The sequence below is a fragment of the Pteropus medius genome, unplaced genomic scaffold (genome assembly GCF_902729225.1).
Source record: "Pteropus medius unplaced genomic scaffold, Ma_sr-lr_union100, whole genome shotgun sequence".
Taxonomy (NCBI): domain Eukaryota; kingdom Metazoa; phylum Chordata; class Mammalia; order Chiroptera; family Pteropodidae; genus Pteropus; species Pteropus medius.
Genome location: NW_024340695.1, coordinates 3,665,334 through 3,679,700, shown reverse-complemented (window position 1 = coordinate 3,679,700; position 14,367 = coordinate 3,665,334). Strand labels below are relative to the sequence as shown.

Here is a 14,367-nt window from a genome sequence, read left to right as displayed (position 1 = left end):
ATTGATCCTTCAAGGGCTGGTAGCTCTATTTATATTTGCATCATGTGTACTTCGTATGTATCTGACATGGTAACATTCAATAAAATATGGATAGAAGGAAGAAGAGATAAAGAAAATAAAGGGAAGGAGGAAAGAAATCTATTATTACCATCTTTTGTTAGCTATTCTACTCCCACATCTCCCACCATTATCTTTTTTTTTAAATGAACCCAGTGACTCCAGTGCTAGACAGTGCCTGGCACACAGCAGTTGCTTAATAAATATGTGTTAAATTATGTGATGAATACTCTGGAAGTAGAACAGCTCTCTGCTTCTCCTCCCCACCTTCTCATCACCTTGCTCCTTCACTCAAGCACAAGTGCGGGCACACACAGACACACGCACGCACTCGGGGGCCATAATCCTAGGAATCTTTTTCCGGAACAAAGCCAATAGCTAACAAATGAGGTGCTGTTGCTTTGTAGCTTAGCTAACAACGACTTGGCCTTGTCTGTGCTGCTGCCTGGGGAATTACAAATGAAAGAGTGGGGACCCAGCAGCTTTGTGGACTCATGCCAATGAGAATACGGGATGCACTTGAAATAAAGAATACTTCTTTGTGATTCATTAAGCTCTTTTCTGTTCTTCTCTGTTAGGCATATGTCTGCCATGCCCTGCAAAGCTATGACATTCAAAAGTGGAAGAATCAGGCGGAAATAAAAACATTCCACTTCAGCGTCTAAACCATGTGCCCTTTAATCTGAAATAAATCTGTGACAATTGACAGATATTTCTTTCAGACAGTCGTGGAGAAAGGCTTGACTTGTCCTAGTAAATCAGACACAGGCTTCATTATTTTTAGTCTCGTTAAAAAAGTTACCATAGCAACTATACTATCATCTAAGGCAAATGTTATCTCTTTAAGTCAATAAAATGAGGAGCCGTCCCACAAATACCCAGTGTTTTGAAAGGAAGAAATGACTTTCCAATAAAATTAATTTCTTCTAAGACTTCACCGTTCACTTCATTCATAATCCCAGAATTTTTGCCCCCTATGAATACGGGATAGTAAAAGCAACAACCCAAGGCTGACCTTTCTGGTATCTGTTTGCAGAGAATCATTATTTCTTCCTCTTCCTTGAAACACATAGCTTTATTTGTGGCTTTTTTATTCATCCACAGGGGACATAATGCTAATTAATTTGACCTTGGACAGAGCATTGTGTATTCTGAGAGGACAAGGGAAAAACATATGAGGAGCACGTGTGTCTTTTCTCAGCTCTCAGGAGATCATTGTAAGTGATGAAGCAAACTGCTTAGGTCTCTGGATCCTTGGTACCTGTGGAACAGAGAAGGAAGACTCAGTATACGTTGGTTGTTGGCCCAGTCAGTTTGACTCCATTCTTGCTCAGAACTGAAATTTTTGGAAGTATTCATGCAGATATATTAACATATTGAATTTTGAAACTGTGGTAAAGCTTGTACCCCCAAAGTATGAGATTCAGAACTTAAAAATTATATAGGACACTTCGGGCATTTTTTCCTATTGCAAAATGTGTTGTTAATTTCAGTGTGAGATCCAAGTGCCATAGGCTGGCTGGGGAAGCACAATGGGTGCCCACCCATGTCTCCTGGTTTCAGAATGCTGGTAAGGTCTCATAGCCCCTAGCTTCCTCTCTTCACAGACTCACATTCCGCCCCCCTCCCCACATTTAATAGCTTTGAAATTAGTATATGCCTAATAATTAATGGCATGGCACTTTTTATTGGCAGCTTTTTAATTCTTAGGTGTATATACAATGATGATTGGAAAGAAAAATATTTATTACCTACTTATCACGTATCAAGTACTGAGATAAGCAATTTATAGACATTATTTTGTAAAATCCTCACACAAACCCGTGAAGGAGGCATTTTCAGTTTGACAGGAGGCTGAGATTCAGGGGGCTATGAGACTTGTCCAGAACCACAAGTTGGCAAGTGTCAGAGTCAAGATTTGGGCATGAATCTGGATGATTTTATTGGAACATGAACCTTCAGTTTCTCTATCTGACTTGCCTTTAGCTTGTTTTATTCATAAAATAGCAAACCTTTAAATTCTGGTGCTAGGAAGGAACTTATGAGTCATAGGGTCCAACCCCATCATGTTACAGACGAGGGAACTGAGGCTGAGAGAAGTGACTTGCCCGAGGCAGTCACAGGGAAGTTATGCCACTGAGAGTCAGCATGGCCAAGTCAGGAAAGGAAGTTTCCGGGCTCTGGTAATGTGTTTATATCCTGCATACAGTGTGGACTCCCAGGTCCTCCTCGTCTGGGGCTGCCATCCCTCAACCAAGCTACCTTTGTTCAGTCACCTCTTCAAGGCACTGACACTCAGCTCCACCTCCGTTGTCATGCTCCCCCAGACCTCAAGATGATTGCTTACCTCTCCCCTCTTGTTACCCCTAGAAAACCTGTATCTTGTGACTCATCCTTCAAGGTGACGGTGAATCCATCTGAAGGTGATAGTGAAACGAGATGAGAAAAGATTCTCTAAGGCCTGTGCTTGGAGACATTGCCTACATTTTTGCCTGTTACCTCAAGAGAATGACTTAATGGTAGGAATGTCACTGGAGATGGAAGGGAAATTGGCAAATACACGAACTATGGTGCTGAGATATTCTGTAGGTATCAGGGCCTTAAGTAGCCTTCGAAATCACACAGCAACCTGTCACTCTGCCTATAGAGGGGCAAATGGCATGGCATAATGGAAAGATTGTACAAAAGTGGCATCCATATACCATTCCCCTTTTTATATACCCACAATGAAGCAGATGGGCCACTGCCCTCTGCACTGGGAATGGATTCAGAGGCCTTCATAACTGTTCCACGCAGCACCTTCCAATTGGCTGCAGTTGGTTGCAGAGATAAAACAAACCTATTTGCTATCCCCAGCATAGTTAAAGGCTTTGGAGGCAGGTAGATTATAAAATAACTGTGCTTCCATTTTTCCCAATGGAAAAAGGAGAAAATAATCATGGATTTACAGAATCGTTGTAAAATTTAGAGATACCATACATAAGAGCATAGCAGATTTCATGAAACCTGGTACACAGTAGGTACTCAGTGACTATAAATTATCATATTCTGAGGTTAATGCTGATGCTCTGCATCATAAGGAAGTTAGGAATTGTGAAAGAAAGATACTCTTGGCATCTCTTTCTTGTTTTTCTTTACCTTATGACATTGCAGACACAAGTGTGTGTTTCAGGTCGAATCTAAAAGGGTTAACTAGTCTTCTTCACTGACACAGCTCAGATGGCAGCTCACAGATGATTGGCTAGCCCTAGACCCAGCAAGTTCGAAAGATCACACCGGGTAAGCAATCTGTCCCCATGGTACCCCAGTTCTGGTTATGCTAGTCACAGGCCAGAGGGTTGAAGAAAGTCCTTTATTCCAAGTCTAATTCAATTTTCTGTGAAAAACGTGACTCTAGAAATATGTATATTGATGGTATAGTGATGGATTCACTGAGGGTTGTTATATGTTTTGAAAAAATCAGACTCTTAATGAGTAGCATGTTTATTTAACACTTTTTTTTTTTTTGCAGAAAACGGAAATGTTTTAACATCTTTATTTCATATCATAATTCTATTTAATGTGTATCTTAAATGTGTCTGGCTACATTATTATTTGCTATGTTATGTAAACTAAGGGCAAGGATGATATCTGTTTCATTTAATTTTCAGAGCACTCAGAATAATGCCATGAACATGGGATTTTTAAACTGTTTGTATGCTGTTATTGCAGATTGGAAAGTAAACTGTATCCCATACTCATAAAGAATAATATTTTATACTTTAGACTTTTAAGAACCAGAAATTTAATGAATCATTTCCATTAGAAGAGCATTGAATACCATTACATGCAGCACAAATGTATACTTACTGGTTTTTAATTTTTAAAGTATCAATATTAACTGACTTTCTCTTATAAAAGCCTGCTCAATGTAGAAAATGTGAAAAATACATCGAAGACATGAAAAGTTATTTTTAATTTCCAGGCTGGAAGATAATCACTTTGAACATCTTGGTATTTTTTTCCTATATGATTCATTTTAGAGTGCTATTAATATTATCTAATCTTTGACTAATTTTAAGACTTTCAAAATGTTTCTTCTTTCTGTAATTTCCATCCTTTCAATTAGTGATTCCATGTTTTTTCCAGGTAGAATTATTGTTTTGTTATTTTTCAATGTATCAAATGTGTTGTGAGTTAAGGGGTTTGCCATGTGTTACTAGTGGCTGATGCCTGTTTCGAAGGAAAGTTGTGGTTACCATGAAGGAAAATTTAATCCATCTTGCCCCAACGCATTTGTTCTCCTGAGAGCTAGGTGAACTATCTGTGACTGTTTCCCTAGGATTATGTCACCCACCAAGGTAACTTTCTGTTTCAGTAGGTGATGTTAAGAAACAAAACAACACCCTTTAAGTTAATCAGTTTTGGAAAATAGAGACCTGCTTTATATCTTAGGTCTTTGATGTGTTTAGTGGTTCCTGTAAGGATCTGCCTCTCTTTTGTTTTGATTGACAAGACCTTTCCTATATATTTGAGCAGTCAAGCAGCCCAGTAACAGAGGGCAGAGACATTTACCCAGAGCAAACTTCCACCACTCATTGTGAATTTCTGAAAATTTGGGTGCAAGTGTGAGCTCTAAGAGAAGAGTTAGCTCCAATTAAATCAGGTAAGTGCTTTTCCATATTTGCAACTTCATTCTTCTTGGGAGGAGGTCCAAAGAGCCCTGCTAAGGTGACAGATTAGAAGTAGGAGCCGGGAGATCAGATTTGGAAATAAATTACTTTCCAGCCTGTGGTAAGTGATAATGAATTGGGGGCATTCCACAAATGCAATGTCCATCCTCACTTCAACATCCAGGTATGTTCTGTCTAGTGGGCCTACATGAAGAGAGTGATTCTGTTTCCTAAAAAAGCACAGGAAAGAACCAAGACCCAGAGAGAATAGACTTGATAGTAGATTAGGATTATGTTTTAAACACCTCTGATGCTTTCCATCGTTTAGATTTACATTGAATCACAACTAGGTATCTATTATAGTGGAGGCATAGAGCAGAGAAAATTTGTAGTGAGTAGGACACATTTTGGTAAGAGGCCACAAAGTCAGATGTCAAGTTTCACAGTATCTTGTGTATATCCATGTTTTGTGGAGGATTGGGTTAGTAACAATACATATGGGCCTACAATTATTATTGATCTATCTCCCCCCTTGATTCCCCTTCCATGACATTGAAAATATAATATTAAGAAAACATGCAACATAGCATCAAATATACTGGATCTGAATAAAAATAATTTTTATGTACTTATGTTATGTTAGGATATGCATTACTTTTGGTGTGACTCATGTTTTATGTTCATTTTGAAGATACCATTGGAACAAATTTCTTTTACACACAGGTCAAGTCCAGCAGTTGAGGCACAATAAGGAAAAGCCTGAGGATCCCCTTGGAGGGTTGAGTGTTTCCCTAGGACTATGTCACCCACCAAGTGTCTAGTGAGTGTCTAGTGAGCACAATGAGTCCATGGAATCTATGCTGGAGTTAGTTAGAGGAAACTTTGGGTACCTGCATTGGAGTTTAGGGACATCTGCAATTTCTTGGCCCATTTCTTCTGAAATTCTAAGAACAATGTCCCTTTGATAGTAATCAACACATCGTTGGCTGCCCCATGGGGGGCAGGCAGCTGGATCTGTTAATAAATTCTCTTTCCTTTCCCTCTCTGGAGGAACAGCATGAAGCTGGCATACCTTTTCCTTGGCCCTATGGCCCTCCTCCTCCTGGCTGGCTGCTGCTGTGTTCTCAGCACCTCCACCGGGAACCTGCGTACCTTCGTGGGCTGTGCCGTGAGAGAGTTTACTTTCCTGGCCAAGAAGCCTGGCTGCAGGGGCCTTCGGATTACCACGGATGCCTGCTGGGGCCGCTGTGAAACCTGGGAGGTGAGTCAGTGACTTCAGGGCCAGACATTTGTCCTGATTCCCAAGTGTTCGATTTTGAGGAAATGAGGAAGAGCTGGGGCATTTGCCCTTTTCTGTGGATTTTTGAAAATGATAATTATTTGGCATGCTCCAAAAAATGTGAAGGAAACGTGATCTTGCCCCTCTAACAAAGCATTGATAAAATTAACAGTTTACTTGCATGGTATCTGTGTATTTGGGTATCATCTCTGTAAGGTGAGGATGTGCTATTGTTCTATCCATTTTACGGAGGACATGGAGATTCAAGGAGTGAGTGACTGCAAAGTCATGTAGAGGGAAATGGAAAGTTGGGAATAAATTCTTGCTTCAAAGGATATAACCAAAACTCTTCCCTGTATTCCTCCACCGGTGGTGATAAAGCCAGTTGGTTACCAACAGAGAAGCAGATGAGGGTGGGTCCTCAGCCCCTCCACAGCCCTGCCCTCCCCTCCACTGGAAATGACAAGGGGCCTCAGGGATTATCACTGACAGATCTATTATGTCCCTTTAGTTTCAATTCAGTTTTTAAAGACACATTACATTTAAAATGGGGATAAAAAATCTCAAACCAAGTTAGAATCCTTTTGGGCTGAGATGAGGAGATGTTTGCCAAAGATGGGAAGAAAGGGCCATAGGCACCCTGTCAAATCACACCATAGAGTGACTGTTGACTCTTCCCACTGCAGAGTTGGTTACTGATGAAGTACCAGCTCTGATCTTGTCACCCGGCTCAAAAACCTTTAATGTCTACCTACTACTGCAAATTCAATAAGCAACTTTCAAGGTCTTTAGCAATATGACATCAGCCTGTTTTCCCAGTGACTATACATATTCTGGCTTTTACAAAGTTTTGTTAAACACCCTTCATGAAATTTCACTTTCGGTCTTTTTCTTGTATCCCTTCTCATTTCCATCTATCACCAAATTTATTCTATTTTTTTTGTCTGTCTCCAGAGCTGACTCCATCTCCAAGGGTTTTCTAACTCCCTGGTTACCCCATCATTCTAGCCAACCTTTTGTCTTACTTCCTCACCTACCACACAACGCTAGATTTTAAGTTTTTTTGAGGGCAGAGATTCATTTTCCTGCACCTTTCACAGCGCTTGTCAAAGTCACATACAGTCAATAAATACTTGCTGAATTATGTTGGATCGACCTCTACCTGGAGTTACAACATACATTCTCTAGCCTAGTAGATGTCAATTTAGAAGGCCTTGAGCACCATGAGAGGACACTACCATTCAGAAAAATATCCTTCTGTTCAAGGACTCAGAGAGCAACCTGCTATCACTTAAATTAAGTTATGGCCCCATGAATGGAATTGGGGTACGGTGATGAAATCTCCAAATTAAAGGATACTACTCTACAAAATTAGCTTTATTTTTGCATCACTCAGGGGCTTGAGACCTAATAACCAAATGAAAAATCGTTGCTAAGGATACCATGGCTGTGACTTGACATCAAAAGTGCCAGTGGAACTTTGGCGTGTTTTTGTGTTTAGGGCTTGGCCTGGTGGTGCTTCCCATATGCCTCCTGGTGCTCAAAGTTCATTTTTGGGCTATTCAGAGTTATTTCTGGGCCCAAGTCTGAAACCACCACTTCCCTCAATTCAGCCACCTTCTCTTATCCTTATAAATTGATGAATGTCTTTATTCGGGTCATGGTCACCCACAGGAGGTCAGGGACAGTGTTCTCACTGGAGAAATGGAAGCACCAAGACCATTAGAAAACAAGATTTCCCTTAATGTCAGTCAGCTTTTGTTTATGCCTCTACTGCGCCATGAAAGGGAGGTTACTTATAGAAAAGAAGTGAGACTTATTTTCCTAGCAATCTGAAAGTTTCTGAGATATAAATTGCTTATTTCTGGTAACTTAACTGGGGAGCATGTCTGGAAATAAGGATGTTCATGATGACAAGGCAGCTGCATTTACTTTGAAGGTAGAACTGTTGCTGAAAAGAGCCTTTGCTCATGGCCTGGGTAGGGTTGCCAGATTTAGCAAAAAAAATACAAAACACAGCAAAATTATGATGGCAATTAAATTTGGATGTTAGACAAATGACCAGTTTTTTAATGTCTGTTTCGTGCAACATTTGGGACATACTTACATTAAAAATTTTTTGTCGTTAATTTGAAATGCAAATATTACTGGTTGTCTGTATTTTAACTGGAGACTCTGCCTGAAATTCCAGATTATTGACAGTAAGAGGACATGAAGCAAACCTTTTCTCCACCATGATGCTGTGAGGTTGATATTTTGTTTTACAGATGAGGTAATGATGTGTCAAGAAGTTTAGTGGATTTTTCCAAGGTCTCTAGTAAGTAGCAGAACAGGGACTTGAGCTCGAGAATCTGACTATAGGGTTTAAGATTTTAACTATTTCTTTGTGCTGACTTTCTGATCGAAATTCTCTGTTTATCAAAATTAATTCTAAATTCAAGATTTATAAAAGGTGAAGAAGGAAGGGAGTGAATTTGCAGGGTATTTGGAAAACTGCCTTGCTCTGTTTTCTTTTATCGATTTGACAGTGACTGAGAACCTCCTGGGTGCCAGGTACTACTTTAGGTAGTAGAGGCACAGCAGTGGGTAAAATGAGCAAAAATCCCTGTTCTAATGGAGCCGGCTCTCTAGAGTAGGAAAAACACAACACGAATAAATAAAATGTATGTCACATGGTACTGACAACTGCTAGGGAGAATAAGAAAGCAGGAAGAGGGAGAAAAAGTGGCAAGGCGTGAAGGCAGGATGTTGCAATTTAAATATCATGGTCAGGAAAGGCTTCCCCGAGAGGGTGATCTTTGAACAAAAACCGAAGGTTGGTGAAGGAGTGAGCCATAAGGGAGATGAACACTCTGACAGCATGAATAGCACGGGCAAGGGCCCTGGGGAGGTCTGGCCCTGATGGGGTTGAGGAAAATCAGGAGACAGTTGTGGCTGGAAAAGAATGAGGAAGCCAGCAAGACAGGGTTGTTGGAGACAGATCAGAGGTGAAGGTGTGTGGAAGACGATGTAGGGTTTTGAGGGCTTTGCCTTTTACTCTGCTGAGTGAGATAGGAAATCACCGGGGTCTTGAACAGAGGAGAGATAGGATCTGGCTCATATTTTAAAGGAATCACTTGGGGCTGCTGTGTTCTAAATAGACTATAGAGGGTAACAGGAGAAGAGAAGAGAGGAGACCAGTTAACTATATTGCTAACTATTTACTGAATAATTACTGTGTGCCATGGCTCTTCTGAGAGCTCAGGATATGGTAGCAACCAAAATCAAGGTTCCTGCTTTCTACCGGGAGGAGAGAGGTGAACAATAAATGAACAACAAGTTAATTTCTGATAGTGATGAATGGTACCAAGAAAAATGAAGCAGAATGGTATGTTCTAACGGGTTCCCTATTTTCTACCTGTGGGGACAGAAGCCCATTCTGGAACCCCCCTACATTGAAGCCCATCATCGAGTCTGTACCTACAACGAGACCAAACAGGTGACGGTCAAGCTGCCCAACTGTGCCCCAGGAGTCGACCCTTTCTACACCTACCCCGTGGCTGTCCGCTGTGACTGCGGGGCCTGCTCCACGGCCACCACCGAGTGTGAGACCATCTGAAGCTGGCGTGGCCTGCAGAGCATAGCTTCACAGACCCACCGGCATGGGCAGCACAAGCAGCTATTACCCCCTGGATTCAAGGACTATTTAATTTTGTCTGCACCTGTGGAGAAGGTGACCTGTCTCAGGCGCAAGCGCCAGAGGCAGCATACTTCTGCTAAAAGTGCAAAACGATATTTGTGCCTTCGCTAAAATACTTTCTCTGGTTCACACACCTGCAAATTAATTTTTCTTTACCTTGAAGCTCAGAATTGTAATTTGTATATCACAATTCTGCTAATGGTTTAAACACATTGGCGTAATTAGGAAATGGGGCTAGAAAGCCTTTTAATTATCATGTCCTCTTTATTAACTGGCCTCCAACTAGATTTATAACCAAAGGGCTAGAAATCAATAAAACCAATGCTTTAGTCATCATGTCCTCACCCCCTTCCCAGCCAACTACAAGTGCCCTTAGAGAAAATATTTCCTTCTTTTAACTGAGCAATTACCTACATAAGAATACAGACTGCTTGGATTAAAAGAAAAGGTAGAGGTTGCTCAAACTGAAAGGAGTCTAGATTTGGGTGATTCTTTCCCCAAGCAAAATTCTCTAAGTCTCCTTAAGATCCTTAATAAAAAGTCCCTTTTAAGCAAAAATCTCAGAAAAAGTATGTAACTAGAGCTATCATTTATGCTTAAAAACTTATAAAATTAAACTCATGTTTTTAGACTCATGTGATGCTCTCCCAAAGTTATGCCCAAAATGATGAATCATACATATTATTTCCCATTTAGCATATTTTAAATTTAAATTGTAATTTTTAAACTCAGAAATTTAACATGTTTGTAAGGGGTAAAACTGTACTGCTGTCTCAGAAGAAAAGTCTGTGCTTGCCTAGCTTTTGCCCTCTGTAAAACCTTACAGCAGCTGATTCTCTCTGACTTAAAAAAAAAACTCTAACGCTGTACAAGTGTCTTTAAATCTGACATTTTGGGGGTTGAAATTAACGTTGTTCCTTTTTCACAATATGCCAGGAGAATCCTATTAGTGCCAATAAAGCATGTCCTCTTTTGAATTCATGAAAACTTTCAAAAAAGTCTTTTTAGTCTTTACTACTCTTGAAATAACATTAACAATCACCCTTAAAAAGAACTACGAGATTATTTTTACTTACACATTAATTTAGGACGTCATGTTGAGTAAGGGACACAGACAGATGGCTGGGTCATCATGAGTCCCCAAAGTGGCTTCATCTGTGTTCCCGCCCCTGGCATATCACAGCTGGGAGCCAGGCGTCCTCCTTGAGTGAGGGATCTATGAGTCCCCATGAAAACAGTAAAGCAAAAGTTGGGGTTGATGGTCAAGGACTGGAATGCTGAGGAAGACGTCTGGGGACAAAGAACATGAGCAAAATCCCCCCCAATCTTTAGTGCAGATCTGTTTTGGTAGAAAGTCACTCTAACATGAAAAGTAGTTGACTGCCTGGGGTCTCTACTGGGACAGTGGTGGTGATTGGAAATAATGCTGGGGGGTACCACTCAAATATTTTCAACCCATCCCGAAGGACTTCCCTCAGGATTTTTTGAGAGAAAGGGTTGCTTCTTAAGGAAACTTTGGGGGGAAAGGTAGAGGCAGTAAAGGCTTGCCAGAATTTGGTAAAAGACCACAGCATCAGTAAGGTTTCTGGCAGGAAACATGATACACTGTTGTGGGAGAGTTCAATGAAGAGACGATTTATAAATGTGTGGGCACAGTTAGAGAAACCAACAATGAGCGTGAAACATTGAGAAGCGAAGGTCAACCCTAGGCTGAAGGAATAAGAAGAAGAGCAGATTATCAGATCCCAAACAGAACTGTAGGAGAGGGAGGCCTGTCCGGAGCTGCCACTTTTCATAGGAAGATGCAGCCATCACCAAACTGAGGCCTGGTGGGGAGGGAGGTAGGGAAGCAAATACCCCAACCGCACTTGGCTCCCATGTCCATTCCATGCCAAATTAAACGGGAAGGAAGAGAGTGAGGGAGCCCATTGATATAGTCCGTAAACGTTGGCCTCCTGGGAAGCAGCTAGCAGAAGGGTGGAGAGCAGATCTAATGGGCAAATGGATGAAAGCCAGCATTGCTATCTTTGGGGAAGCTTAGCCAGCATGCCATAGTAGTGGTGTGGGCTGTGAGAACGATGACGTGCTGTAGCAACACGATGATTAAAGACTCCCCTGCTGTGATGAATCAGGATGTGACATACATGGAAAGGCACATTCTGGCTAATACGATATCAACTCCAGTTGAGTGGTGTGGGAACAATGGTAATAGCAGGACTATGGGATTAGTTGGTTGTTTAGTGGCATCAGAGCACTCATGGCATGGTGTGAAAGCCACCGGAGAAGCTAGAGGGCAGACTGTGCTGAAAATCAAGCTTCAGACCTAATTGAGAGAACAGCTGAATTATTTAAAAGGCTGGATCCACCACCCTAGCAGTCTCCTAGACTTATGTCAAGGACCTCATAGGGAAGGTGTGGGACACAGAGGCCTGGAGTGCTGACAATTAGTGATGAGCTTGAGCTTCCCTTGCAGACAGGGGCTGCTCCTCCTTACTGGAGAAGATCAGCCTCCCTCACCTCGAGACCAGGCAGAAGCCCCGTTTGAGGAGGATGCTTTAAGAGCTAATACTTGCCCTTCTCAAACATTACCCACAACCCCTCACTGGGTTTACTTGGATCATTAGGGTCAAGTCTCAGGATGACCTGGCTGGAGAAGGCCTTTCTCTGTGGTGGGAGGAATTAGATTCTCTACTGAAGCTGCCTCATGGCTTTACTAGTTTAAACAGGGATCAGAAGACTGTGCTTGGAAATGGGTCTTGAGGGTGTTGGACTGGGTGGCAGAGTATGAGACTGGATAAGAGTTTATTCACATGGGGTCATTCTCCCATGACTCAGGATTTAATAGCCTCACAAGAGCACCTGGCTCCAGTCCCAGTGTGCTGTTGGATGACTCTTTAATGCTTAGGGAAAACGGTGGCTTACGTTAATGAAGAGAAGGCGCTAGAACTGTCCTGTAAGAGTATTTAAAGATAAAACGCTCAGAAATGTGGACCTTCTAGAATGGATTTATCACATAAGAGCAGAGAAGGCGCCAGCTGGCTATGTTCTCCTGGAGGGTTCTGTGGACGCTTCTTCAATAAAGCGGTAAGGAAGGCACTGCACCGTGGAAAACCAGGGTAGGGGCTGTCCTTTGGAGACAGGGCCTGATGGCAGGACAAAGTGCCCTGAAACTGGACTCCCTGGTGTCAGCGGAAGTGAGAGAGGTCTGGAATGACAGACCAGGTGATGGCGTGTAGCTGTAAGAGGCAAGGTGAACGTAATTGCTGTAACAGGCGTCAAAGCTGCAGTGGTAACGAGAGGACTCTGATTTGCAGGATCTGTGGTGCTGGTTCATGGTATTCCTAGTCCACGATATTCAAAAAACTTCCACAATAAATACATGTTATAATCAGAGACGTTATTAATTAGAAAGAGGAAACTACCTCTTCTCAGTGCAAAACTTGAATCTTTTTCACCTCTCTCTTTCCTCCTCCTTTCCCACCTCTCCCCTTCTCTCTCTCTCCTTCCCTCATTTCCACAACTATTTATTAACTCTAAATTTGTGCAATGCACCATTTTTGGGTTATAAATAAAGATAGAAATATTGCTACCATTTATGGATTTCTGATTATAAATAGGATCTTTCGTATTAATTTTTTTGTAATTCTTGTGTCAACCATGCTTGTAGACACTTATTACCATTTCTACAGATGATGAAAGCTCAGAGGGGTAAAGTGACTTGCCCAAGGTCAGACAGCTGACAAGCATGTGCCAGGTTTCTCTGACCCAGAGCCAAACTCTTTCTGTTGGAGCACAATGCTTTATGGAGTGCTCCTTCAAGTCATTCCTGCCCGGAGGTCTTTGATTTTCTGATGAAAGATTGTCTCATTATTGATTAACATGTTTGTGGTGTCTTCTGGAGGTCACTCAATGCAGACTCGGGTTGTTTTATGAAGACTGTACTTTTTCTCTAGTTTCCTATGTAACCAACCTCTAGGAAGATAATACTTTGCTGTAGTTCATATCAAAGTTTACAACAGGAGAGTGTGAGGGAGAAAAGGAGCAGAGCCTCAAAGGGAAATCCAGAGACTGCTGTGGAGAGGAAGGCTGTATGCTCTCAACTCGTTTCCCAGGTAATGTGAACACTGGCTGCAGGGCAGTGATGATCCAGCGCCTTTTAAAGGAGCTCTGCATAAAACTAACTTGCAGCAACTCCTTACTCTTTGAAATGTTTATTTTGCAATTAACAACAAGTAAGGAGAGGGTGAATTTCCTGGATCCCTCCTCCCACATGGGAGCATTTTTGAATGAAGAATATAGTTTTTCTCAGCTCATTCTACTTCTGGGTTTATTAGCTCCATCGATTGAAATGATAATTCATGTTTTCCTTCTTCCATTGGTTAGGAACTAACGGAGACACCAGGAAAGTATCAAATTCTGCTGCAGTGACCCAATTAACTCTTCAAATTAATTAGATTTTTTAACATAATAAAAGCATTTCAGAGATAACAAATGAACTGTATATGTAACTGAAAATAATATAGCCTTGGTAAAACAAGTTGTATTTCATAAAGTTTTCCAAGAAGGACTGCTTGTCTTCTTTGTTCAGGAGAACTTTTTTTTTTTTTAAATAATGTGCACCCTATCCTTTTTGGTTTTCTTCAAAACATTAAAATAAATTATTAAGAAGTAACTTTAAAACCATTCTTCAACAAATTCTG

The 14,367-nt window shown here is 41.3% G+C and overlaps 1 protein-coding gene and 1 long non-coding RNA gene across 2 annotated transcripts; one reads left to right on the top strand and one right to left on the bottom strand.

The window, feature by feature from the left end:
• Positions 1-710: 710 nt before the first annotated feature.
• Positions 711-12,073, bottom strand: LOC120603770 (uncharacterized). Its single transcript, XR_005653116.1, has 3 exons — positions 10,744-12,073; positions 5,782-8,167; positions 711-1,318 (listed from the first exon to the last, which is right to left on the bottom strand). It is a non-coding gene; the product is annotated as an uncharacterized LOC120603770 (long non-coding RNA).
• Positions 5,767-9,586, top strand: GPHB5 (glycoprotein hormone subunit beta 5). Its single transcript, XM_039864535.1, has 2 exons — positions 5,767-5,970; positions 9,398-9,586. The coding sequence occupies exons 1-2, from the start codon at positions 5,767-5,769 to the stop codon at positions 9,584-9,586; spliced, it is 393 nt and encodes a 130-aa protein (XP_039720469.1).
• Positions 12,074-14,367: the final 2,294 nt, after the last annotated feature.